At 50.8% G+C, this 27,176-nt stretch overlaps 1 protein-coding gene across 3 annotated transcripts in view; it reads right to left on the reverse strand.

Annotated features, from left to right (window-relative positions):
- Positions 1-27,176, reverse strand: part of pdgfc (platelet derived growth factor c) — a 504,030-nt gene that overhangs the window by 67,912 nt on the left and 408,942 nt on the right. For all 3 annotated transcript variants that reach the window (XM_086010449.1, XM_086010440.1, XM_086010431.1), the window contains one exon: positions 13,665-13,866. In XM_086010449.1, coding sequence (XP_085866575.1) covers positions 13,665-13,866 — 202 coding nt within the window. The remainder of the gene's footprint in view (positions 1-13,664; positions 13,867-27,176) is intronic.

The raw sequence follows: 27,176 nt of genomic DNA on the forward strand, positions 1-27,176 counted from the left end.
TTTTTATTTCCAAATTCTAAAAACTGAATTCAAATTCTCAAACTGCCATGGTGGGATTTGTACACATGGGGCTGGATTTTCATTCAGGTGCGGGTTGGTGTCATGTAATCCGCATTTCGTGTTATCCACACGAATCTAATCTATTTTAACTAAATTGCCCCATTGAGTTCCAGTGTGTGGGAACCCATGGCAAATGAGTTTCTCCAGTCTGAAAGTCGCCTCCGATGACGTCATCATTGCTGCTGCATTTAAGGTCTGCAACAAGCTTCTTCTGCAGACTGCCAACCTTCTGGCATTTGCTGATACACTGAGCTGGAAGCAGAATGGCCAGAGAAAGACATAGGTCTGCACCCCGTTTCGACGACATTGCGCTGCAGGCTTTAGTGGAGGGAGCAAGAGCTCACAAGGAAGTGCTCTTCCCTTCATCAGGGAGGAAGAAGCCTCCCCAGCAGACCAAGGCTGCGTGGCTGCAAGTGGCAGAGGAGGTCAACTCCTTATCGGCTACCCGCAGAACCTGGATACAGTGCAGGAAGAGATTTCATGACCTTCAGCGCACTGGAAAAGTGAGTATGAATTTCCCAACACTCTCGATCTGAAAACCCATTGCCTTTCCTCACCAGCACTCAGCTTTAGCAATCTCGTCCTCCACATCCCACTTGACACTGACATCCATGCACCCTTACCCATTCCCTCTCTCTCTATGGTCACATTCACCTAACTATTCGACTATGCAGCCCTCACACTCCCTATCACTCTGATGCTATGAAAACAACTGACAACACACAGGGAGGGCCCTTGGTCTTGCCACCTCACTCCATCTTTGTCTCCTTCTAAGCATCTATGCTATGGATTCTCTACACTCACCCCTTCATTCTCACTCAACCTCCACTTGTCTCCCTCATTGCAGGAAAAGAGAACTCACAATAAAAGAGAATGAGTGAGGACAGGAGGAGGGCCACCATCAGTAGCCCACCTCACCCCCTGGGAGGAGGCGGTCCTGGAGATCACAGGAGTGGAGGGCGACGAGCATGTGGGGGACGGACAGACGGGCGCATCACACCAAGCTGGTGACAGAATAGTTTTCCATCTCTCTCAATGACATTGCATGAGTCACTGATAATGTTTCAGAAGCTCTAACAGATGGACTAATGATCATCTGCAATATGCAATGTGCATGTAACCTTGGCATCACATTTCTGATTCATTCCTTTACTCCCCCACAGGACCATCACAAGCACTCGTCCCCACTAGCCAGGAGGAACAGGCTGAGCCTCCAGACTCCTCAGAGGAAGCTGCAACCTCTGAGGGCACAGCGTCAGCAGAATCCAGCGCACCCAGCACCAGCGCAGACACTCACACCTGGTGTATCACAGCTCACAAGTGAGCATCAGCAGATTGTGGAGAAAGGGACAGCAGTGGAGAGTCCTCATCGGAGGGCGCAGGACCCTGCCAGCTCGGCTCAGCTGCATGTCGACCCTCTGCCTTTGGGTCCATCCACAGTATCAGTGGCGATGGCACTCCAGGAAAAGATGCAGGTGTCTCTGGCAGGTTTTGTCTCCAGGGTCACTGCGAGCGTGGAGCGAATGGAGGAGTCCCTCGCTAACATGAGCAGAGCCTTTGTGGAGTCATTGGCGCATGAACGCATCAACATGGAAAGGATGGCAACCTCCATGGAGGTGCTAAGTTGCCAGAGTGCAGAAAACATGGTGAGTATTCAGAATAGAATGACATCTCTGGAGGAGCGATGGTCATCTATTGAACAGAGAAACCAGACCTTCATGGCAGTCCTTCTGAGTAGGACTGCCAGTGCAGATATGGGTCCTCATGGCCCCCCTGATGTGCAGCAAGGTGCCCTCAAGCCACTTGCAAGTGCTGAGGGGGACCTGACCCATGAGAGGGAAGTTGGTGGCAGAAATCAAGGAAGTGGGGGCTCCTCTCCAAGCGCTCACATTTCCATGCCACTGCAGAGCCCTCGGTCAGAGCCCCACTAGAGTCCACACCCAACTGAGATCGGCGTCTCAGCCCCTGCACAGCTGCAGGAGCAGCAGACTGTTGACGAGCCCTCACAGGTTCACCACCCCAGAGGACGCCCGCCAAAGGTGTCGAGGCAGAAGAAGCAGGAAAGTGAGCATGGGGCCTCCACATCTGCTGAAGCCACAGGGGAATCACCACGTAGGAGCACGCGTAAGAGAAAGATACTGCACAAATAGTCACAAGGGTAGTCACTTGGGTGAAATTTGATATTTTATGTGTGAAAGCTATCATATGAATCATGTACATAAAAAATCTGATGGCTACTGCTGTAGTTGTGGTGTGTGTCATTTCGCGAATGGGACTTCCACATTGAGGGCTTAGGATTACTTGCAATTGTCAGTATGGTGGTCAAATTGCTAGGAATCAGCTGGTTGGTGGCCATTGTCGATGCTCAGGTAAGGAGCTGCAAGGCAAAAGTGTTTGAGTGGCTAGGCTAAGCAAATCTGGCCAAGATGAGTGTGTTCCTTGCATCCCAGGCAGCTATGTTCTTGCGTACTGCTGCCGCTGGTTGATGGGCCTCTGCAGGATGTTCATTTTCGCTCTCCTCCTCCTCCTCCTCTTCCTCTTCCTCCTCCTCCTCCACCTCCTCCTTCTCATCTGAGGAGGATATGTGAGGAGCCATTTGGTCCTCAGGAATTTGCAAGCCACGACGCTGTGCCATGTTGTGAAGTGCACAGCAAACCACGACGATTCTGGAGACCCTGGCTGCTGAGTACTGCATGGCTCCACCTGATCTATCCAGGCTTCTGAAGCGCATCCTCAGCGAACCGCTGGTTTGCTCGATTATGGCTCTGGTGACCATGTGGCTGGAGTTGTAGCTCTCCTCAGCTTCGTTGGATTGTCTCCTCAACGCCGTCATTAGCCACGTCTTCAGGGGATAGCCTTTGTCTCCAAGTAGCCATCAAGTTGGTCTGGCAGACTGAATAGCAGAGGCACACTAGACTGGCACAGTATGAAGGAGTCATGGCAACTGCCAGGGTACTTGGCACAAACATGCAAAATTTCCTTCTTGTGGTCACACACCAGCTGAATGTTAAGGGAGTGGAAGCCCTTGCAATTGACAAAAATACCTGGATTGCGATGGGGTGCCTTAAGGGCCACATGTGTGCAATCAACGATGCCCTGCACCCTTGGAAAGCCTGCCAGATGAGCTAATCCAACCGTACGCGCCATGAAACTTGCTCAATCCTTGGTGAAATGGATGTGATTGTGCGCGAGGGCAAAGAGGGCATCGGTTACCTGCATGATGCAAGTGTGTGCGGCCGCCTGGGAGATGTCGCTGATGTCTGCTGCTGATCCCTGGAATGAGCCTGAGGCAAAAAAGTTGAGTGCGGTGGTGACTTTGACGGCCACTGGTAAGGGTTGTCCACCTGGTCCTCTGGCCTGCAGGTCTTGTTGCAGCATTGCGCAGATGTCACCCACTACTTCTCGCGAAAGTCGGAGCCGCGTTTGGCACTGCTGCTCACACATGTTGAGATAGCTGACTCTGTGTCTGTAGACCACGTTTGGGGGGTATCTCCTGCGCCAACAGGCTTCCATGCACTGGCCCCTTCTGGCCTGTGCATCTTCAGTTGGGTGAGCAGCAGCTTGGTGCGCCTGTTGTTGTTGCTGCTGTTGGGGCTGCTGTTGTTGTTGCGGCTGCTGTTGGGGCTGCTGTTGTTGTTGCTGCTGTTGTTCGGCCTCATCTCATATCCAGAAGGGAAGGAAATAAATGGCTCCCATGCTTCTGGTAGATGCCTCAGTTGAGGAAGTGCTCAGTGAAGGTGGCGAGAGGGGTTTCCCAGGAGGTCACACAGGAGATGGGTGTCAGGCTCCAAACTTTCACAGCTGTGGCTGTGCCTTCTAAAAGTTCCCCCAAACCTGAGACTACAAAGTCCTGCCACCTGTAAATGATGGCTGATCAAATCTCTTCTTCAATGGTTGACCTGCAGCTGATAGTCAGCAATCCAATTGTGCTCCCGCCAGGTTTCACCATCGTGTTTCAGAACAGGCGTGTTTCACGTGGGAAAAGGGTTAAAATTCAAAATGGCCATTCAAAATGGCATTATAGAGGCAATTTAGTGCTTGTTAAGGGCCTTAATGGCCTATCCCGCCTCTTGGAAGCTGGACGGAGACGGGACCATCAGACACAAATTTTTGAAAATTGCGTGGAGGTGGGATGGTGGCGGGGTCGGACCCGCCCGCCAGGTTTTGCAATTTTAACCACCTGCACGCCTCCAATCCCGCCTCCACGGCCCAATGAAAATCCTGCCCATGTTCTCTGGAGCATTAGTCTAGGCCAATGGATTACTAGTCCACTAACATAACCACTACAGTGCCATATTCATACATGTGTAAATATTTATTTGAGAGGTCATGAAGATTGTTAGTTCAGATACATTATTCAATCTTTACCTATTCCAGTTCTGTGTCCTTTTGTAAGCATTCCTTTCTACTTATTCAATATTTCATTGAACACAGAGGCCTAGAAATTCAGTTTGCACAGTTTTGGGGCGCTAAAGTCGGGCGTTCGGTAAATTTAGCGCCCGCCGGAAACTGCAGGCAACCGCGCCGAAATTCAGTGGATTTGGCCAAGAGTTTTGGCGAGCGCTGAAACCAGCGTTGCAATGCTCGGTTCCGGCGCTAAACCGGCGCTGCGGCCTGATAACGCCGATGCCGGGCGCAGCGCAGGTGCGGTCATGTGTTGCTTGACAGCACACACCCTGACGCCGGCCTGCTCTTAAAGGGGGAAGGGTCAACTTTGACTGCTGCCACGCCCTGCACACTGGAGCCCTGCTGCTAGGCCTCAACAGTGCTGGTGGGACAAGATAGTGCCAGGACAGATGGAGATGGCCCGTGAAAGAGCCCAGCGCTTCTCAGACCATGCACTGAGGGTGCTGATTGATGCTGTCCAGGAGAGAAGACCCATCTTGTGCCCGGACAATGGCAGAAAGGCTCCCAGGAGAGAGTTCAGGAAAGCCTGGAGGAGCATCGCACGCAGGGTCTCCTCAAACTCAGATGTGCCCAGGACTGCGGACCAGTGTCGCAAAAAGTTCAATGACCTCTGTCGGCTGGTGAAGGTGAGTACCCTTTCCACTGTCCTCCTCATCCTTGCATGTGAGCCTCACACTATGGGCAAAGGGACCTCAAAGGCATAATGGGCAGCCCTCCTCACGCAGCAATGCCACTGGCATGATCATCAACAGCACTTTCTGCACTGACCACACTGGCCAGGCTATTCCACCATGGGAGGCAGTACACACAGCAACAGGGCACCACACTGTACTTAGAGTCCGTCCTTTCTCTTGCAGGCCAAGCTGGCAAGAAATGCGCGCAGCCGGTTGGAGACCGGTGGTGGACGGCCCCACTACCAGGCTCTAAGTGCTCTGGAGGAGAGCGTCGCTGGACTCCTGCGTCCACGGGTGACTGGCCCTGTAGCCATCGGGGATGCGGACCCTGTGCTGGGAGCCACTGGTAAGGAGATGACCGCTTGCAGCTCTCTCGTTGCCCTAGTGCTTCCGATCTAAATCCTTTCCCACTGACGGACAAATGCGCATAATGCCACCGCTCAGGCGTCCCTCGCTGACGCCCTGTCCTCACTTTAAAGCTACTCTTGTGCCTTCCTGCTTTCAGCTGCTGAGGAGGAGGTGGTCCCTGAGGCGCCGGGTGCCAGGCCCTTGGAGGAGGAGGACGTCCAGGACGAGGAGGAAGCCGGCCCATCGGGCGAGCCCTCAGCCGTGCCAGGGGATGGCAATGAAGGGGGGATGTCTGGCATGCAGGAGAGCCAGGGGGAGGTGTTGCAGGGGAGGGCAGATCCTGTTTGCAGTGGGGTCCAGGCAGGCGGCAGGGGTCGGCCAGCTCGGCCGGCTTCTCCCCAGCTGCAGAGTCCTCTCTCCAGTCCGGAGAGTGGCCTCGGCCAGGAGGTGCGCCTCCTGCAAGAGATCTCGGTGGCATCTGACCGGCGCCACCATGAGTTCATGGGGGTTGTGCAGCAGATTCCGCACGCCATCGAGTCCCTGGCTCAGAGTGTGGCAGCATTCGGGCAATCACAGGCCAGGGGGGTGGAGCAACAGGCCGCAGCGCACGCCAGGGGGGTCGAACTACTCGCGGCACTGCAGGAGGAGAGTCGCCAGAGAGGTGGTTCCTTCGACACACTGTCACAGCAGCTGGAGGCACATACCGGGGCAGTGCGGTCACTGACTTCTGCCACACTCGCTTTGACGCAGAGGCGTCGCACCCGCACCCGCCGCCCTGCTGCAACACAGCGGGCTGGCCTCCAGCACATAGCTGCGCCAGCTGAACTGCCAGGCCGGACGACTGCCACTGTGTCTGCTGAGCCTCGCGCGCCTGGCAGCAGCCAGCTTGCCCCCCTTGGAGCATCCGACACTGCCACTCCCCCAGCCAGGGTGCGAGGAGCTGCTGCTGCCACTGATGCTGGCCAGCCACAGCCGAACCAGTCAGCAGCCGGCCCCTCCCGGGACGTGCGTCGTGTTGGCCGACCCCCAAGGGCATCTGTCGCGACGCATGGGGGCCCTCATGAGCCTTCCCCCAGCCTTGAGGCCGCCACAGGGCCCACGTTGAGGTGGAGCAGCAGGCCGGGCAGGGGCCGGGGAGGGCTCTTGTGATGAAATATTTCCATTCATCACTGCCTGTGACTGAGATCGGTTTCAGTGTCATTTCCCTTCCCCCAGACCTCATTGTATTGTGTACTGGAATGTGCTGTATTGTATACTGGAATGTGCTGGAATGTGCTGTGTGTAGGGCTCCGCCCATACCTGGCCCCGTTTGTAAGCTAGCTTCAGTCTAGCCCCAATCTCCAGAAGGACGACATCTCTCTCGCTTACGTGTTTCGTTCTAAGTTAATAAAAGCCTTGTTTTTGTTCTGCTACCTTCGAGTCTCGGAATTATTGAGGCACATCAATTTTATTAACTTATTTTTTCAACACTGTGGATCAACTCCTGAAACCCGAACGTTTGGATTTGGATCAACATGCTCCGGACGCATCAGCACGCTTCGGACACTGGTTTGAGTGTATGGAATTCTTCCTGGACAATTCCGCAGCCGTCAAAGACGCTACGGACGCTGCAAGGATGAGACTCGGAATTCTGCGGAATTGGGTAAGCCACCGGGTTTACCCCCTCATCCAAGACGCCGAGACGTACCTGGCCGCCTGCGGCATCTTAAAGGCGCATTACCAGCAGCCTACGAATGAGGTGTATGCTAGGCACCTGCTCGCCACCCGCGCACAGCGACCTGGGGAATCGGTGGAGGAGTTCCTAAGCACCCTGAAAATGCTTGGCAAAGACTGCAAGTGCCGAGATGTAAAAGCCGCAGTGTACACTGACGAGCTTGTTCGCGATGCCTTCATCACAGGCCTCAGCTCCACTTACATCCGGCAAAGACTGCTGGAAAAAACGGGGTTGGACCTGAAACAGGCTGCGGACACCGCGCGATTCCTGGATGTGGCCCAGAGAAACTCGGACGCCTACTCTTCAGCCCGCGCCGTCCATGCCGCCACATGTGCACCGAGGGCGCCGCCATCTTGGAAGGCATCTTCCCCGCCCGACAGCCCGACACTGGCTGGGCCCCGCTCTCCCCCCAGAAGCCCTACGACAGCCGCGACGCGTCAGGGACCCAACTGCTACTTCTGCGGGCAGCCAAAGCACACCAGAAACCTGTGCCCGGCGAAAGGCACCACCTGCTTTAAGTGCGGTAAGAAGGGGCACTTCGGGAAGGTGTGCAGAGGGAACCCCGCCGGAAAACCCGCCACCAGCCGCGTGTGCGCCGTGGGAGCGGCCATCTTGGACGCCATCTTGCCCGACCTCGTGGGGTCCGCCATCTTGTGAGCAGACAGCGTGGACGCCATCTTGTATCGATCAGGGCCCTACAGTGGCATCGGTCACAGTGGACCAGACCAGGCCGCACCCGCTATCCAGATCAATGGTGGACATCGAGGTAAACGGGTGCCGGGTTAAATGCTTAATTGACAGTGGAAGCACGGAGAGCTTTATCCACCCAGAACTGGCACAACAACTCTCCCTAAAGGTGGTCCCTACTCAGGGTACCATCTCTATGGCTGACAAAACCCAGACATCGACCATTCTGGGTTACTGCACGGTACAATTGTGCGTTAACGGAACTGTATATGATAATTTTAAAGTATTAATCATGAAGAACCTATGTGCGAGCGTGATCTTGGGCCTGGATTTCCAGTGCAACCACCAAAGCATCACGCTCAAGTACGGTGGGTCCCAGCCGCCCCTCACAGTGTGCGGTCTGGCTACCCTGAAGGTAAAGCCGCCTTTGCTATTCGCGAACCTTACCCCTAACTGCCGGCCAATAGCGACCAAAAGCAGGAGGTACAGCTGGGAGGACAGGCGGTTTATCGCGACCGAGGTAGACAGGCTCCTGAAAGAGCGCATTATTGAACGCAGCAACAGCCCGTGGCGCGCCCAAGTGGTAGTGGTAAGGGGTAGCGAGAAGAAACGGATGGTGATCGACTATAGTCAAACGATCAACAGGTACACCCTACTAGACGCCTACCCGCTACCCCGCATATCAGAAATGGTGAACCAAATCGCCCAATACCGGGTGTTCTCCACCATCGACCTCAAGTCAGCGTACCACCAGCTCCCTATCAGACCAGAGGACCGCCCGTACACCGCCTTCGAGGCGAACGGACGCCTCTACCAATTCCTCAGAGTCCCCTTTGGGGTGACGAATGGGGTCTCGGTCTTCCAGAGGGAGATGGACCGCATGGTCGATGACCACCACTTGCAGGCAACCTTCCCCTACCTCGACAACGTCACCATCTGCGGTCACAACCAGCAGGATCACGACTCGAACCTCGAGAGGTTCCTGAAAACTGCACAAAAACTCAACCTCACCTACAACGAGGACAAGTGCGTTTACAACACCACGCGCCTCTGCATACTAGGCAGTGTGGTGGAGAATGGGGAAATCGGACCAGACCCCGACCGATTGCGCCCCCTACGGGAGCTGCCCCTGCCCAACACTCCCAAAGCCCTGAAAAGATGCCTGGGGTTATTTTCTTATTATTCCCAATGGGTCCCCAACTACTCCGACAAAGCCCGCCCCCTCTTGAAAGCATCCTCTTTCCCGCTCTCTGCTGAGGCCCACGCCGCCTTCAAAAGCATTAAGCAGGATATTGAGCGGGCCACGCTACAGGCAGTGGACGAGAACACTCCATTTCAAGTGGAAAGTGATGCGTCTGACTTCGCCTTGGCGGCCACCCTCAACCAGGCGGGGCGGCCCGTAGCTTTCTTCTCGAGGACCCTCCAAGGGCCCGAGATCAGACACTCCTCCGTGGAAAAGGAGGCCCAAGCCATCGTGGAGGCAGTGCGCCACTGGCGCCACTACCTAGCCGGCAAATGCTTCACCCTACTTACCGACCAGCGGTCGGTAGCGTTTATGTTCAATAATAAACAGAGGGGGAAGATTAAAAATGATAAGATTCTTAGGTGGCGGATCGAGCTCTCCACCTTCGAGTACGACATCATTTACCGGCCAGGGGCCCTTAACGAATCCCCTGACGCCCTCTCACGAGGGATGTGTGCCAGCGCCACCGGGGATCGGCTACAGACCCTCCACAACGACCTCTGCCACCCAGGGGTCACGCGGCTGTTCCACTTCATAAAGTCCCGTAACTTACCCTACTCGATTGAGGAAGTTCAGTCTCTGACCAGGAACTGCCGCACTTGCGCTGAGTGCAAGCCTCGGTTCTACCGCCCAGATAGAGCCCACTTAATCAAAGCTACACGGCCCTTTGAGCGGCTCAGCTTAGATTTCAAGGGCCCCCTCCCGTCCGTCGACCGCAATGTTTACTTCCTGAACATTGTGGATGAATACTCCCGTTTCCCATTCGCCTTCCCCTGCCCAGACATGACCAGCGCCACGGTCATTAAATGCCTCAACAGCCTGTTCTGCCTGTTCGGTATGCCAAGCTACACCCATACGGATAGGGGGGCGTCCTTCATGAGTGAAGAGCTACGCCAGTACATGCTGTCCAGGGGGATCGCCACAAGCCATACCACCAGCTACAACCCCCGGGGTAACGGCCAAGTGGAGCGAGAGAACGGGACAGTATGGAAAGCAGTCACTCTAGCTCTAAGGACCAAGGGCCTCCCTATCTCCCACTGGCAGGAAGTCCTCTCGGATGTGCTCCATTCGATACGGTCGCTATTGTGTACGGCCACTAATACCACGCCTCATGAACGAATGTTTGTCTTTCCCCGGAAATCCACCTCAGGCGTATCCATGCCGTCATGGCTCTCCACCCCAGGTCCGGTACTCGTGCGAAGGCATATGAGGGGCCACAAGACGGACCCTCTCGTGGAGCCAGTACACCTACTCCACGCCAACCCCCAATACGCATATGTCCGGCACGCCGATGGAAGGGAGGACACCGTGCCCATAAAAGACGTCGCCCCAGCCGGCATCGACAACAACCACAGCAATAGCGGCAACGACGATCACAGCAACTCTTACCCACCCACTACTCTTTCATCACCCCCGGAAGAACACCGACCAACGGCACCCCCACCAACTACCCCTTCAACAACCCTGGCGGCACCCCCGGCAGAGACCCAGGAGGCTACCGGGGACACCCAGCCGACACCCGCGGCACCGCAACAGCCATGCCGGTCGCAGAGGACTATCAAACCCCCGAACAGACTAAATCTATAGAAGGGGTGAATGTGATGAAATATTTCCATTCATCACTGCCTGTGACTGAGATCGGTTTCAGTGTCATTTCCCTTCCCCCAGACCTCATTGTATTGTGTACTGGAATGTGCTGTATTGTATACTGGAATGTGCTGGAATGTGCTGTGTGTAGGGCTCCGCCCATACCTGGCCCCGTTTGTAAGCTAGCTTCAGTCTAGCCCCAATCTCCAGAAGGACGACATCTCTCTCGCTTACGTGTTTCGTTCTAAGTTAATAAAAGCCTTGTTTTGTTCTGCTACCTTCGAGTCTCGGAATTATTGAGGCACATCAGCTCTCTAAGGACTCGCCCTCTCGGCACAGCCGCTAGAGTGTGGTCTCTGCGGCATTGTATATATGGGGGGGATTGTGTTTTGGGGGCTGATTTTTGTGGATGGCCGAAATTGAAGGCATTTTTTGTTTTTATGGGGGTCTTTCTGTTGGCGAGGGGGGCCCTTTTCTTGTTACGGCCAATGTTGAAGGCCATGTGGATGGCCAACTTTTGTTAGTCCTCCCCAGGTTGGGGGAGTGACATACGTTTGTGACTGTTTTTTGGGTGTGTTCTGTGTTTTTGAGTTTCATGTGGGAAGGGGCCTCAGTTTGTTAAATAAAGGTTTTTATTTATTCAGCTTGTCCAGGTGTCATGTTTCAAGTGTTTGCTGCGTTAACCGGCTGACGGCTTCCGGAGCGGCTGCCTTCAGGTGCGCTCATTCCCACAGGCCATTCCCTCACAGCGGGCCTAGAAGTGTCGAGCAATAAGCCCCCGGCGTACAGCCCTTGGGCCTTCTGGCCCCCTCCTGGCCTGCTCCTCCTCCTCCTCCCCCTCCTCCTCCTGATGGTCCTCCTGCTCGTCCTCCTCAGGTGGTGGTGCAATGTCAGGTGGCAGTGCCTGCGTCCGGCGGATAGCCAGGTTGTGCAGCATGCAGCACACGACGACGAACTGGGACACTCTATCCGGCGAATACTGTAGAGAGCCGCCGGAGCGATCCAGGCAGCGGAAGCGTTGCTTGAGGACGCCTATGGTTTGCTCTATGACGTTCCTTGTTGCTTGATGGCTTTCGTTGTATGAGTCCTCCGCTGGGGTCCTGGGCGCGCGGAGCGGGGTCATGAGCCATGTGCACAAAGGGTAGCCCTTGTCCCCGATAAGCCATCCCCTTGGTGGAGGCTGTGCCTGGAACATGTCAGCCACAGTAGTCTGGCGCAGGATAAAAGCATTGTGGCTGCTTCCTGGGAAGCGGGCATTTACAGCTAGGATGCGCTGCCTGTGGTCACACACCAGCTGCACATTGAGGGAATGGTAGCCCTTGCGGTTGCGGTAAACCTCGGGATTGTCTATAGGTGCCCGCATAGCCACATGCGTGCAGTCAATGGCGCCCTGCACCATGGGGAAGCCCGCGATCCTGCCAAATCCCACTGCACGCTGCTGCTGCCTCTGTTGGGTCATGGGGAAGGAGATGAACTGGTGTCTCCTCGCAAACAGTGCATCGGTGACCTGCCGGATGCAGCGATGTGCGGCGAACTGGGAGATGTTCGCGATGTCCCCAGCAGCGGCTTGGAACGAGCCGCTTGCATAAAAGCTGAGAGCCACCGTGACCTTCACTTCCACCGAGAGAGACGTCCTGGACATGAGCTGTGGCTGCAAATCTGCGTGAAGCAGCTGGCAGATCTCTCCAACCACCTCCCTTCTGAAGCGCAGCTTCTTTACACAAAGTGCCGCAGACATGGTGACATAGGACACCTGCTGCCGGTATTGCCTGGGTGCGTAAGGCCTACGTTGGCGACGCCTGATGGCCCTTCTGTGTCTACGCATGGCTGCCCATCTCTCACAGCGTCTGCGAGCCCTCCGCACATAATGCTGTAACTCAATGTTGGCCCCCCATGCAGCCCCCATAATCAAGGTCGCAACAGTGAAATCAGCAAGAGTCAAATGTCAAAGCACTGGCCAGAAGCCAAAAAGACCTCTCCTATCTTGTTCCAAATCTGGAATCTCTGTCCCTTGGTCTCTGTGTAGAAATCCAAAGCAGTGAAGTCATTGCAGCAAAATGGCTGGGCTTTATAGGTCAGTGGAGGTGCCCTTTAATTTGCGCTGCCCGAGGCCCACAGGGCCTCTGCAACGTTCCATTTTACAATTCCTAATAGCGCCACGCCCACATTGGGCGGGCGCCACTCAATTTCCGGCTTGGGGCGCTAAAACAGCGTTGCGCGAGGATATGACGTCATAAGCTGCGCGCGCACCCGAGCGGGCGCTAACACTTTGCGCCGGCACTAAATCTCAAATGAATTTGGGCGTCGGCGCAGATCGGTCTGCATTCCGGCGCTAAGGCTTTATCGACGGAAATATCGACCTTTTTTGGCGTTAGCGCCTGACGCAGCCAACTGAATTTCTAGGCCAGACAGTTCTAACTCTACATTATAATATGTTACACTGCTGACATCAGCAACATGTTTTGTTGATTAGCTGCTACATTGGCACATCCACTGGATTATAAGCACATTTGTAATAGTGACGCATCAGAAACTGTTCACAGAAATTGGTTTACTTGTTCATATACCGGTGGTAAGCCCCTGTTGTATCTATTGTTTATGGAGCTCATATTTGATATGCAAACTCCCGGGAACCTGTACAGCAAATCCCAAGTGGTATTATTTGTAGCCATAAGCCTCATTTAACAATTGATCAATACTACTTTGAAGGAATCTCCAAGCAGCATGGGTCACTACTCAACCTATTAGAAGAGTCTTATTGCAATTTAAAACATACACTGAATTTTAAAAGTGCAAAACACATTTAACTAATTTTTATGGACCTTCTACTTAGATCAAAATTGGGAATAATTTCCATTGGAATAATTCTTTCCTAAGCAACATCATTGCACATATAAAAAAAAGGTAATGATTGGCAAGATAGAAAATGAAAGATAACGCTTGCCTCTGGATTTTCTGCCATGCACAAAAGCCTTTCCGAGCATCTGCCAGGTTGGTTTGTACAAATCTTCCAAATCCAGTTGCCACCGCTCTGGTTCCAAGTACTTGATCAGCTCTTCTACTGTGTCAAAGCCTGAGACAGCCTCATTTAAGCCATCCAAAGATAGAGGAGATGGTGGCACTACTGTTGGACTTTCAAAGTGGGCCTGTATTAAAATCAAATTGAATACAATGGTTAGAAGTATATTGTTCTGTAATTTTAATTTGACACTGTCAAAATAAGAAGACTTTAAAAGTGTAAATTTCATGCATCTGTGTTTTTATAACAAAGGAATGGGTAGAAAAATTGATGGATAGCGTAAGTTAATGGACTTGAGTTTCAAGACTCCTTTAGTACAAATCAAATTAAACACAACCCACTGAACATGAGATCACTTGAATTGTCCCTTCCTCTAACAATCTGCCAATTCCACCATTATTTCTACTGTTGTTGGCCAAGAATTTTCACATTGGGCGGAATCAGCAATCCCGGCGCAAATTGTGCTCAAAATTATGCTCGTTTCCCGAAGTCAAGGTGCAGTTCAAGTTTCCGCTCAAACTCATTTATATAATCACAAATGTAAAATCTTCCATGAATCAGTGCAATTGGGCAGTGTTTTAGAACATAATTTTTTCCTTGCATTAAAGAATATTCCTTAAAATATTTAAGAGTGGTATCCTTTTATTAATACAGCTGGAAATGGGTTCATCACAGAAAAATAAGCATTTTTGTTCAGTGTTTAGTCCACTAACTGTGAGTAACCCGATTTTAAATACCTGAAAATTATCTTAAATAAAAACTATACAGAACCATTTACTAGTTTCAGTGGTGTACAGTAGTCAGTTTCTTTGTAAAATAAATATTTTTCAATATTTAAAATCTTTTAAAAGCTGCCAATTAGTGTTCTTGCGCCTAAAAAAAAAGCTTAATTTTAAAAGCCTCCATGAAGAGCCGCAAACGGGCACAACCAGCGGAAACTCACCATGGTGATTAATTCGATCTGGGGCCATGGCTAGTTTTGTGGGCAGGGCCACTTCTAGTGTGATAGTTTTTAAACCAGCACAAAAGATGGCGGAAACTCGATTTGCGCTGGATGTAATTTGCGCTTGAAATTCCTCGATCCTTTGCACTGGTTTGGCCGATTTTGGGCGAAAAGCACAACTGTACCCAATATCTCAAGGACCACTTCTTTTCTAAGGCCTAATAACGATTCCCCACCGCCTCCTTCCCACCCCCACCCACCCAATGATTAAATAGAAGCAGGTATCATGTATTCCTTCGGTTTCCATGAAGATGGCATTTCACACTTCTGCACAAGTAAAATGGAAAAGCATATCCTCTCACCTCTAGATTCCAGCTAATCTCTTTATTGTACCCTTTTATATCGCTTTATTTTTTATCAATACTTGTAGTGTATGTACCTTTAAGACAGAACTACTTTTACAGCTCCTGTATACTGTAGTACCGGCAGTGACCACACCTGTATATAAGCCTTGCGCATGCCTCTGTACCCCCAGTCTTGAGACTACCCTCCACCAGTAAATACCTGTTGATTGTTAAGTTACAGCATCCATGTGGTTATTGAAAAACATTATACTCTCAGAATCACGGATCTAACAGTGGCGACGAGTGTTGATTCGAATCTACCTGCAACTCTGCATTTCCCTTCGAGGATTCGCTCCGGGAAGGCGGTGGAAGAAAGTCGAGGCCAGAAACACGGGCGTCGACTACGAGCAACCGCCCAGTCGTCCGGCAGAGAGTGAACATTGCAGGGGAGGCTGTGGAGAGCCGGGCTTGGTTCCCCAGCCACGACAATCAGCAAGAGACTGATGACAGGTACAGCGCAGACCCTTCCCGGACAGCGGCGGCTGGAGCCGACCGACGGCGGAGAGAAAGCCGAGCAGCGTCGACGGGGTAAGACAGAGGGTGAAGCGCACAGGGCGCAGCCGGGGGTTGAAAACAGAGCGGCATCGAGAAAAAAAAAAAAACAAAATGGAGAGGGTAGAGCACAGCCAGGGCTCAAGGGCTGAACAGTGTCCGCGGGGAGAAGAAGGGAGAGCGCGGGAGACGCCATTTTTAGAAGCCGCAGCGGAGAAGAAGGGCGAGCGCGGGAAGGAAGGAAAGCGCGGGAGACACCATTTTGTGCCAGCGGAGAAGAAGGGGAAGCGCGGGAGACGCTATTTTTGACAGTTAAATCACACCCAGGGATGCCGAAGAGTGGCAGTATCTCTACGTTCGACAATGAAGTCGAAGATTGGGCGACATATGTGGAACGTATTGAGGTGTACTGCAGGGCGGATGAAGTGCCAGATGCTAGGAAAGCACTGGTTTTGTTAAATTCCATGGATGCAAAAACTTATGGGTTACTACGGAACATAATAACCCCAGAGAAGCCGGTGAACAAGAATTTCGAAAGCACAGTAGAAATCCTACAGGACCATTTAAACCCCACACCTTTGCTGATAGCAGAACGATTTAAGTTCCATAAAAGGAACCAACACAAAGACGAAAGCAAAGCTGAGTACCTAACGGAACTGTGCAAGCTATCGAAACACTGCCAGTTTGGAGCGGGACTAGCAGATACGTTAAGGGACAAGTTTGTGTGTGGGCTGCAAAGTGAAGGATCCCAGAAACGGCTTCTATCAGAAAAGGATCTTACGCTGGACAAGGCTTTCAGTATGGCAGTATCACACGAAGCAGCCGCAAGGGGTGCTGCAGAGATATAACGGCGACCACAAGAATATGGCACCAATGAAATGTCCTATGGAGCAGGGAAGTGCTATCGCTGCGGCAGAACAACACATGACCAGAAGGATTGTTGGTTCAAGGACCAAGTGTGCAGACAGTGTGGAAAAGCAGGACACATAGCAAGAGTCTGCAGGTCTGGGAAGAAAACCAACAGTAAGAAATCTCCACAGGAGAAGTACAAAAAGGTACACAAGGTGATGGACAGTTGTTCAGGCGAACAGAAAAGTGACACAGACTCCGGAAGCAAGGAGCTGGGTTGTCTGAAACTACATAAGGTAACCAAAATGGAGGATCACCAGACTATCTGGGTTACACTCAAGATAGACGGAGTCCAAGTGAAAATAGAATTGGACACAGGATCAGCCCTAACAGTCATAAACCAAAGGGACTACAAGCGGCTATTTTCACATATACCCTTGAAAGCTACAGAGATTGTCTTGAAGACATACACGGGGCAAAAAGTCTACCCCAAAGGAAAAATAAGGGTGAAAGTGATATATAAAGGCCAGGAAATACCTCAAATGGACATATATGTATTGCCAGATGGAGGACCACCACTGCTAGGACGTGAATGGATCCGAAAGATACAATTAGATTGGCATTCCATACAGGCACTGAAGGTTGAGGCCAAAAAGGATGACGACGTCACATCTGGACGACTGTCAAAAATGCTAACTGACACAAAAGAAGTGTTCCAGGAGGGACTCGGAACACTAAAAGGCATAACAGCAACGATTAAAATAGAGGAAAATGCAAGCCCAAAGTTTCTTAAGGCCAGACCAGTGCCTTATGCGATCAGACCAGCTGTCGAAGCAGAACTGGAAGGGTTGGAACGTTCAGGAGTACTGTCCAAAGTAGCCTGGAGCGAGTGGGCTACACCCATCGTTCCTGTAATGAAGAGGTCGTTGAGTAATACGCCTGGGGAACCAAAGAAGGTCCGCATCTGTGGGGATTTTAAGGTGACAGTGAACCCAGTCCTTCACACGGTACAATATCCGCTTCCACGAATTGAGGATATTTTCGCCTCGCTATCTGGAGGTAAACGCTTCACCAAAATTGATCTAGCTCAGGCGTACTTGCAAATGGAGGTAGAAGAAGCTTCGAAACAATACCTTACGATTAACACTCATAAAGGTCTCTATCAATACAACCGGCTGCTGTTCAGGGTAGCATCGGCTCCGGCTATTTGGCAAAGGGCAATGGATTAAGTCCTGCAAGGGATTCCAGGGACCCAGTGTTATTTGGACGACATCCTGGTCACGGGCGAAAATGACAGTGATCACCTCGCCAACTTGGAGAAGGTGCTCACCAGATTAAAGGAGTATGGGCTACGAGCTAATCGCCACAAGTGCGAGTTTTTCCAGAAACAGATCTCGTATTGTGGCCACGTCATCGATGAAGAGGGGTTACATAAGTCCCCTGAAAAGATTGAGGCAGTAGTCAAGGCTCCAACACTGGAAAATGTGTCACAACTGAGGTCGTTCCTCGGACTGGTAAACTACTACCACAAGTTCTTACCAAATTTGTCCATGGTATTACACCCACTGAACACCCTACTGCAAACGGGGGTACCATGGAAGTGGAATGACGAATGTAGACGAGCTTTCCAGAAGTGTAAAGAATTGATCACATCAAAAGAGGTGTTGGCCCATTTCAACCCAGCACTACCAATTCGTTTGGCATGTGATGCATCACCCTATGGTATTGGAGCGGTGCTGTCGCACAAATTCCCAGACGGGTTGGAGAGGCCAGTAGCCTTTGCGTCTCGGTCACTAACCTCAGCCGAGCGCAACTATGCCCAGGTTGACAGGGAGGCCCTCAGCCTAGTATGGGGAGTAAAAAAATTCAACCACTATCTGCATAGGCAGAAATTCACCTTGCTGACTGACCACCAACCACTTGTCTCCATCTTTAATCCTAAGAAGGGCGTTCCAGTGATGACTGCACAACGGTTACAAAGATGGTCCCTGTTTCTAGGGGCGAATCAATATGAAATAGAATATAAAGGCACGAGACAGCATGGGAACGCTGATGGGCTATCGCGCCTGCCACTGCCTACTGTGGAGGAAGTACCAGCAGTGGACCCTATCGAGATATTTTATTCATCAATAATTGAACGATTGCCAGTAACGAATGCGGATATAGAGAAGGAGACCCGCAATGATCCGACGCTGTCTCGGGTATATGATTTGACAGTGAGGGGATGGCCAACACATGGCGACTCACTGTTGCCAGCATTCTCATCCAGAAGAGAACAGCTGTCAGTATGCCAGGGGACAGTGATGTGTGGATCCAGAGTGGTGATTCCACTCAAGTTAAGGGAGAGAGTGCTAAATGAGCTACATGAAGGTCACCTGGGGGGAGTGAAAATGAAAAGCCTTGCTAGGGCTTATGTGTGGTGGCCGGGAATCGATCAACAAATCGAAGACCTAACCAAGAGATGCTCAGGATGCCAGAAGATCCAAAATGCACCACCACATGCCCCTCTACACCCATGGGAGTGGCCCTCCTCTCCATGGCAACGGATGCATATTGATTTCGCTGGTCCATTCATGGACTCAATGTTCTTAATAGCAGTGGATGCTCATTCAAAGTGGCCTGAGGTGATAAAAATGTCCTCAACCACTACAGAGAAAACGATTGCAGTCCTACGGACCATATTTACCAGAAACGGCTTGCCAGAGCAGATTTGCTCTGATAATGGACCACAGTTTGTGTCCGAAGAGTTTTGAAAATTTATGAGAAGGAATGGGGTAAGGCATTACACATCCGCCCCATATCATCCAGCCACAAATGGATTGGCTGAGAGGTTCGTACAAACCTTTAAGAAGGCGATAAAGGCCATGTGCGACGATGAAATTCCACTACAGCATAAGGTGGACAATTTCTTATTAGCCTACCGAAACGCGACACATGCAGTTACCAACCAGACCCCGGCCATGATGTTCTTTAACCGAAGGTTGAGATCTCGTCTGGACTTGCTCAGGCCAAAATTTGCGAAGAAATGTTGAGGATAAACAATTCCAGCACATCAATGAGAAGCCGACAAGGAGCTTCAATGTAGGACAACCAGTCTTGGCCCGTGACTACCGAACAGAGAAATGGCAACCCGGAACGATATGCACAAGGCAGGGGCCATTAATGTACACAGTGGATGTCAGGGAGAACATTGTGAGATGCCACGTCGATCAGATCTTAGCGTCACAGGAACGAGTCTCGAGTACCTGGGGATGAACCCAACATACCTCAGAACCAGTAGCAGTGGAAACCGATGAACTACCCGATGAAAAGGGGTCAGAATCGCCTCCGCACCAAGAACAAGAACCTCAGGAAAGGCGCTATCCTGAAAGGATCAGGAAGCCGCCCCAAAGACTGAATCTATAAATGGACTATTGTTGTTTAATGTACATGTTAAAGTGTTAATTGTTATTTGAATATTAGGGGTACTACTAATCTAAAAGGGGAGGAATTGTAGTGTATGTACCTTTAAGACAGAACTACTTTTACAGCTCCTGTATACTGTAGTACCGGCAGTGACCACACCTGTATATAAGCCTTGCGCATGCCTCTGTACCCCCAGTCTTGAGACTACCCTCCACCAGTAAATACCTGTTGATTGTTAAGTTACAGCATCCGTGCGGTTATTGAAAAACATCATACTCTCAGAATCACGGATCTAACAATACTGTGATGGTCTTTGCTTCTCTGTGCTTTCCTCTCCTGCTTCTCTAAGCTTTTAAAATTATCATTCCACACATTCTTCCATCTCCTGGCATCGCCACTGTGTTGAAATTAAACCTCGTCACACATTCTCATATTCTGAAACAGGCTGTTGAAATATCCAAATTGGGGTTCTGTGCCAGTTGTAGGATCTCCATTGCAATTGCTCCATCCGCTGCCAGCCCATTCAAAGGCTCCCCACCCTCCCCCAACCACAGGATTAGCTCTACCACCAAAACCTGTCCTGCCGGCCAGAAAAGCATGGGAGCCGGACGATTTCCCACCCTCTCACAACTGCAGAGCCATCATGGGGCGGACACAGCTCACTGACAGCAGTCAAATGAGGCCCGAACCGAAAATAGTTCGAGCCTCTAGATGCCAGCATCGGCTGGGCAGCATGACTGATCTGCTGACTTTGTGTCCATTTCGGGCGGTGGTTGCAAGAGGAAAGGAAGACTGAGGGAGATGAGGTCCTCACCCAGGTCCTTATCTCAAACAGTCTTTCCCACTTATAACTTTCAGGCATTTAAAACTAAACTTTGCTTTCCACATCTCATTGCTTTTAGATCTGCCTTATCTATCTTTTCTTCAGCTATGGTAGTGCCCTGCACAGCGAGTTAAATCCTTCATCTGGGTTTCTCATCATAACAACAACTTGCATTTATATAGTGCCTTTAACGCAGCAAAATGGCCAAAGACACTTCACAAGAGCGTTATCAATAAAAATTTGACAGAAATAACAAAAATAGATGCACTAGGCCTCAAAGAACCTTGAATCTGGTTCTCTTGAAAGACGTTCCAAGCTCTGCTCATTGGTGACTTCTACTCTGCCCTACAGATGTTCCAATCCGACTGAAAGCATCCTCACGTCCAGGTCTCCCTTGCCTTGGTGGCAATATTTCAGCAACTTCCATTTACTTCGATGGAAAAGATAATCGGGCACAGTGTAAAACAGGTTGCCGATTCGCTCTCACTATTTCACACTACCGCTGAAGATTTTAACAAGATTCAATTTTGGCCCTGTCTGACTGAATGCTGAAAAAGATCTTACAACTTTATTCACTAGAACGTTGATCTTTGCTTACAAAGCAGATACATATTACAGTGATTTTCCATTTATTAATCACATAAATTCAACAGCTCATTAGGTCATAAGCAGAGTTAAAGATTATATAAGATATATAATCAAGGTAGTTTCTTGAGCCTAATTTAAAATGTGCCATGTGCTATGGCTGGAATTTTCTAGGGGTCAGCAGGCGGGATCGGTGGCAGGTCAGGTGGGAAATTTGATTTTTTTAACAGTGGTTCAGGACCCCGCTGTCAACCCGCCGTAACGCGCCTTTTTCAATGTTGGGTCCGTCAATGCTGAGCAGACCCGACAGGCAACAGCGGGCGACCCAATTAAACTCATTACCATCTAGTTGACAGATCATTAACAAGCATTTTTAACTTACCTTTTAACTTTAACTTCATGGCCATGGGAACCACGCTGTTCGGCGACCACGGCTGTCAACCTGAGGCGAGAGTTCAGTGGCCATTGCTCCAGCTGGTTACTTGATAGCTTCAAATGTACAGTAAAAGCTCCCACCTGACAGGTCATCACTTTCCTCAGACACAAGCTGTTTCTCAGTTCATTTCCAGCACAGATTCTGCAGGCTTTCCACTTTCCACTCTCCATTCACTCTTACCTCATTGGAAGAACCCTCTCACCATTGACAGAATGCTTCTGTCTCCTCTACTTTACCTGCCATCTATTGCATCAACATGGGTGCCCTTTATACTGTCTCACCTTGATCCTCAGAATCCCACCACGATCAGCCCCAACACCAGCAGCACCAGGCACACCAGCAGCACCAACAACCACACCAACATTCTCCGCAATCACCTGATGCTACACAGGGCAGAGGGTATCATCACCCGAGCACATTGCTGCCCAGGATGCCAGGGATGGCCTCACCATACTCAGATTTACTTCATTTGAAGCTGTACACCCTGGCTGCCACATAATGCGCCAGGTTGGCACCACCCCACACCAACATCATAAAGCATCCCTACAATGTCCAAGCCATTCCTTTCACACTCACCACCATTGCGGGGATTACAGTTACGTCTCACCATTCACTGCAACTCACTAAGCCACTTACAAAGGTGCACACAAATCTATCCAAGAACGCAAAGTGTTGAAAATAAAGGTTTCAATGTTTGACAGCACATTAACAGAAACTTCACATGAACATTGGTTAAAACAATCAAGTGCCTACCCTTGTGTGTTGTTAGTTGATATGATTGGACTAGAATGAGCGTGAGTGTGAGGGGTGGCTAGTGAGATGGGGATGTGATAATATAGATAGAGAGCGAGTGATGGGTGGAGGTCCAAGGTAAATTGGTGTGAGTAAGGATTTGCAGGAGTAGGGTAGGGAAGGCAGCGTGATGGGGATGTGATGAGAGGCACAGCAGGATGAGGTTGAGTGTGGCTTTGTACTCACATTTTGTGATCTAATGAGATCATTGAAACGTTTGCGCCACTGCACCCAGGTCCTCCTGACCACATCCCTGCTTGTGCCCTCCTCTGCAATGTGCAACCAGGCTGTGTTGATCTCCTGGGGAGGTCTCTGCTGCCCATCGCAATGGAAGAGGACCTCCCTGCGTGCTCTGACTCCCTCGATAAACATATGGATGGAGTCATGGGAGAACCTGGGTGCAACCCTGCACCTCTGTGCAGTCATTGTCATTGTTTGCAGCACTTCAATGCTGTAGAACACTGGCAGCACAAATATTAAAAGAAAGTTGGCCATGGTCTCTTTAAGGAAACTGGTTGATGGCGCATCATGAATGGCATCACCAGACCCGCTTCCTGTAATTGGACCAGCAAACGCACTGGGTGGGCTTAACAAGCCCCATCAACGTAAAATCATTTTCCAGAGCGGGATGGATCCAGCAGCGAGGTCGGGACCCGCCACTGATGTCGCCCGTGCCAAACCCACCGGGGTAAGGAAAATCCTCTTTAATGCTGAGATTATGGCATTTCAATGGAGTAGCTGATGTTTTAGATGTACCACTAAAAAGATCTCCGATGTACAATGAAACAGATTACAGAAACATTTCATACAAATTGAAGAAGGGTCAAACCCGAAACGTCAACTCAAATTTCTCTCCACGGATGTTGCCTGACTTGCTGAGTTTTTCCAGCATTTTCTGTTGTTATTTCGGATTTCCAACATCTGCAGTATTTTGCTATCATACAAATGTTAACGCTTTGATACTCCATTAAAAAGCTATGCCTGGAATTTCCGTGGGGATCTCGTCATAGGAACATAGGAACAGGAGTAGGTTAATTAGCCCCTCAAGCCTGTTCCAGCATTCAATGAAATCATGGCTGATCTGTGAACTAACTCCTAACCCACCTTTGCCCTTAAAAGCTTTGGTTAGCAAAAATCTATCAATCTCAGTTTTAAAATTAACAATTAATCTAGCACAGTTGCCATTTGCAGAAGAGAGTTCCAAACGTCTACCACCCTTTGTGTCACAGAGTCATAGGCCTAGAAATTCAGTTTGGGCCCGCCAGCTGGTTTGCGCCCAAAAGTTAGCGCTGAGCGCGGAGCCAGTTGCGCCCGTCAGATATTCGTTTTTTGCGCCCCAAGTCGGAACCGGGCGCTATTCCAGGGTGTGCCCGCCCCCGCTTGGGGCGCTGAAACTGAATTTCAGCGCTGTATGCGCCGCTGCGCCACCCGATGCGGTGCGGCAGGCTGCGGTACTGCAGGCCTCCTCCTTCTCTTAAGGTGGAGGTGCTTGCAACGGGGAGATCGCCGCTGGATTGTGCCGGCAAATGAGCCCGGCACCACGGAGAAGTGCCGGGCTCGCGGAAAGCAGCCGGCAATGCCGCGGGGGGGGGGGGTGGTGGAGGAGGCCGGGGAAGGAGGTGCGGGCAGGCGGCCGCCGAAAAAGCGGCCGGCCGCACCTCCACCTTTATGCGCCCCACTAAGGCTGCAGTAAGGCCCTGGTCTCCGGATGTAAGTAGCGGCCGCCACGGAGGAGGCGGCGGCGGCAACTGAATATGGGATTCGGGCCGGCATCGGGGCGGAACTGGGGCACTGCGCACACCGATGACGTCATCGGTGCCGGCGCAGCGCTACCGGCTACCGCCGCCATTATCGCAGCGCTGAATATCAGCGCGAACTCCTCTATTGGCGCAAAAGCCCTCTTTGGGCGAAAACTGGGCGCAAAGCCAACCGAATTTCTAGACCATAGAGTCATAGAGTTTTACAGCACAGAAAGAGGCCCTTCGGCCCATCGTGTCTGCGCCGTCCATCAATCCCTGTCCAGTCTAATCCCATTTTCCTAACTTCACTTCTGAAAGGTCTGGCTCTAATTTTTAGACTATGCCCCCTAGTCCTAGAAACCCCAACCAACAGAAATAGTTTCTCTCTATCTACCCTATCTGCTCCCCTTAATATCTTGAAAACTTTGATGAAATCACCTCTTAACCATCTAAATTCTAGGGAATACAACCCTAGTTTGTGTAATCTCTCCTCATAATTTAACCCTTGGAGTCCGGGTATCATTCTGGTAAACCTACGCTGCACTCCCTCTAAGGCCAATATATCCTTCCTAAGGTGTGGTGCCCAGAACTGCTCACAGTACTCCAAGCGTAGCATAACTTCTACCCCCTTGTATTCTAGTCCTCTAGATATAAAGGCCACCATTCCATTAGCCTGTTTGATTATTTTCTGTACCTGTTCATGACATTTTACCTGGACCCCCAAGTCTCTTTGGACCTCCACTGTTTTTAGCTTTTCACCATTTAGCAACTACCCTGTTCTACCCCTTTTAGGTCCAAAGTGGATGACCTCACATTTGCTTACATTGAAATCCATTTGCCACAGTTTTGCCCATTCACTTAATCTATCAATATCTCTTTGTAATTTTATGCTTTCATCTACACTGCCTATAGTGCTGCCTATCTTTGTGTCATCGACAAATTTGGATATGTAGTTTTCTATCCCATCATCTAAGTCATTAATATATACTGTGAATAGTTGAGGCCCCAACACAGATCCACGTGGGACACCACCAGTCACATCCTGCCAATTAGAGTACCTACTCTCTGTCTCCTGCCGCTCAGCCAATATCCTAACCAGGTAATTAATTTGCCTTTAATTCCGTGTGCTTCAACCTTAGTTAACAGTCCCTTGTGAGGGACTTTATCAAATGCCTTCTGCAAGTACATATAAATAACATCCATAGACATTACCCTGCTCACTATTTTAGTCAACTCCTCAAAAAATTCAATCAGGTTCATCAGGCATGCCCTACCTTTTTGAAATCCATGCTCTGATCAGCTGAAAATTTTCACATTATTCAGTCAACCTATCCTTAATTATAGACTCTACTAATTTCCCGACAATAGATGTTAAGTTAACTGGTCTATAATTCCCTGGTTTCCCTCTCTCACCATTCCTAAATAGCGAGTGACATGCGCAATTGTCCAATGTAAAGGATCGGATCCTGAATGAAGAAAACTTTGGAAGATTATAGTTAGGGCATCTGCAATGTGCTCACCTACTTTCTTTAAAACCCTGGCATGGAACCCATCTGGTCCTGGGGTTTTGTCACTCTTTAGTGCCATTATTTTCTTCATTACTGTTATTTTGCTTATGATAATTTTCCCTGATTCAATATTAGTTCCCTTGGGATTACCGGCATGCCATCCTGTAGGAGGACCTCTACTGTAAATACTGATGCAAAGTAATTATTCAACATGTCCGTTATTTCCTGATTATCATTGGCAATATCACCGATTTCAGTTTTCAAGTGGCCCACATTGCTCCTAACTACCCTCTTTTTCCTAATATAATTGTAAAAAATGTTGTGTTGATTTTGATATCCCTTGCAAATTTCTTTTCTTACTCCCTTTTCGTAACTCTTACTATCTGTTTTGTCACCCTTTGCTGTTCTTTGTATCTCTCCCAGTTTCCAGGATCCGTGCTATTTTTTGCATTTTTGTATGCTTTTTCTTTTAGTTTTTGTTGTCCCTCACCTCTTTAGTTGTCCGTGGCTGTTTTTTTTGGCAAGTAATACCCTCAGGGGTATAAACAGGTTCTGTATCACATTAAATTCTTTCTTTGAACACCTCCCACTGATCTCCTGTCATTTTATCCAGATTTGCCCAGTTTGCTGTGGACAGTCTCTGTCTCATCACAGTGAAGTCATCCTTACCTAAATCTAAAAACTTAGTACAGGTGGACTACCTTTTATCCGAACTTCCGAAAATCGAAACCCTCTAAAAACCGAAGGTTTTTTCATTCAGCGTAAGTCGTGCGCACGACATGACCAGAGTGGCGCACGACTTACGCTGAGCAGAGGGTCAGCGTAAGTCATGCGCACGACCCCGACCCCCGCCGACGACCCCCCGCCGACCCCCCCCCCGCGGACCCCCGCCGACCCCGACTCCCGCGGACCCCCCCGCCGACCCCCGCCGACCCCCCCGCGGACCCCCGCCAACCCCGACTCCCGCGACCCCCCGCCGACCCCCCCGCCGACCCCCCCCCCGCCGACCCCGACTCCCGCCGACCCCCCCGTGGACCCCCGCCGACACCCCCCGCCGACCCCCCCGTGGACCTCCGCCGACCCCGACTCCCGCCGACTCCCCCGCGGACCCCCGCCGACCCCCCCGCGGACCCCCGCCGACCCCCCCGCCGACCCCCCCGCCGACCCCGACCCCCGCCGACCCCCCGCCGACCCCCACCGCCGACCCCGACGACCCCCACCGCCGACCCCCACCCTCGACCCCCCGCCGACCCCCCCGCAGAACCCCGCCGACCCACCCCCGACAAATTTCCCAGTCTTATAAAATACCTTCCGAAATCCGAAATTTTCCGAAAACCGAAACACGGCTGGTCCCGAGGTTTTCGGATAAAGGATAGTCTACCTGTAGCTGTTTCGCATTGCTCCCTTCCAAACACTATGTTGAACTCAATCATGTTATGATCGCTATTGGATAAATGTTCA

This window comes from Somniosus microcephalus, chromosome 2 (assembly GCF_052327205.1).
Source record: "Somniosus microcephalus isolate GS21.2 chromosome 2, FLI_Smic_1.0, whole genome shotgun sequence".
Taxonomy (NCBI): domain Eukaryota; kingdom Metazoa; phylum Chordata; class Chondrichthyes; order Squaliformes; family Somniosidae; genus Somniosus; species Somniosus microcephalus.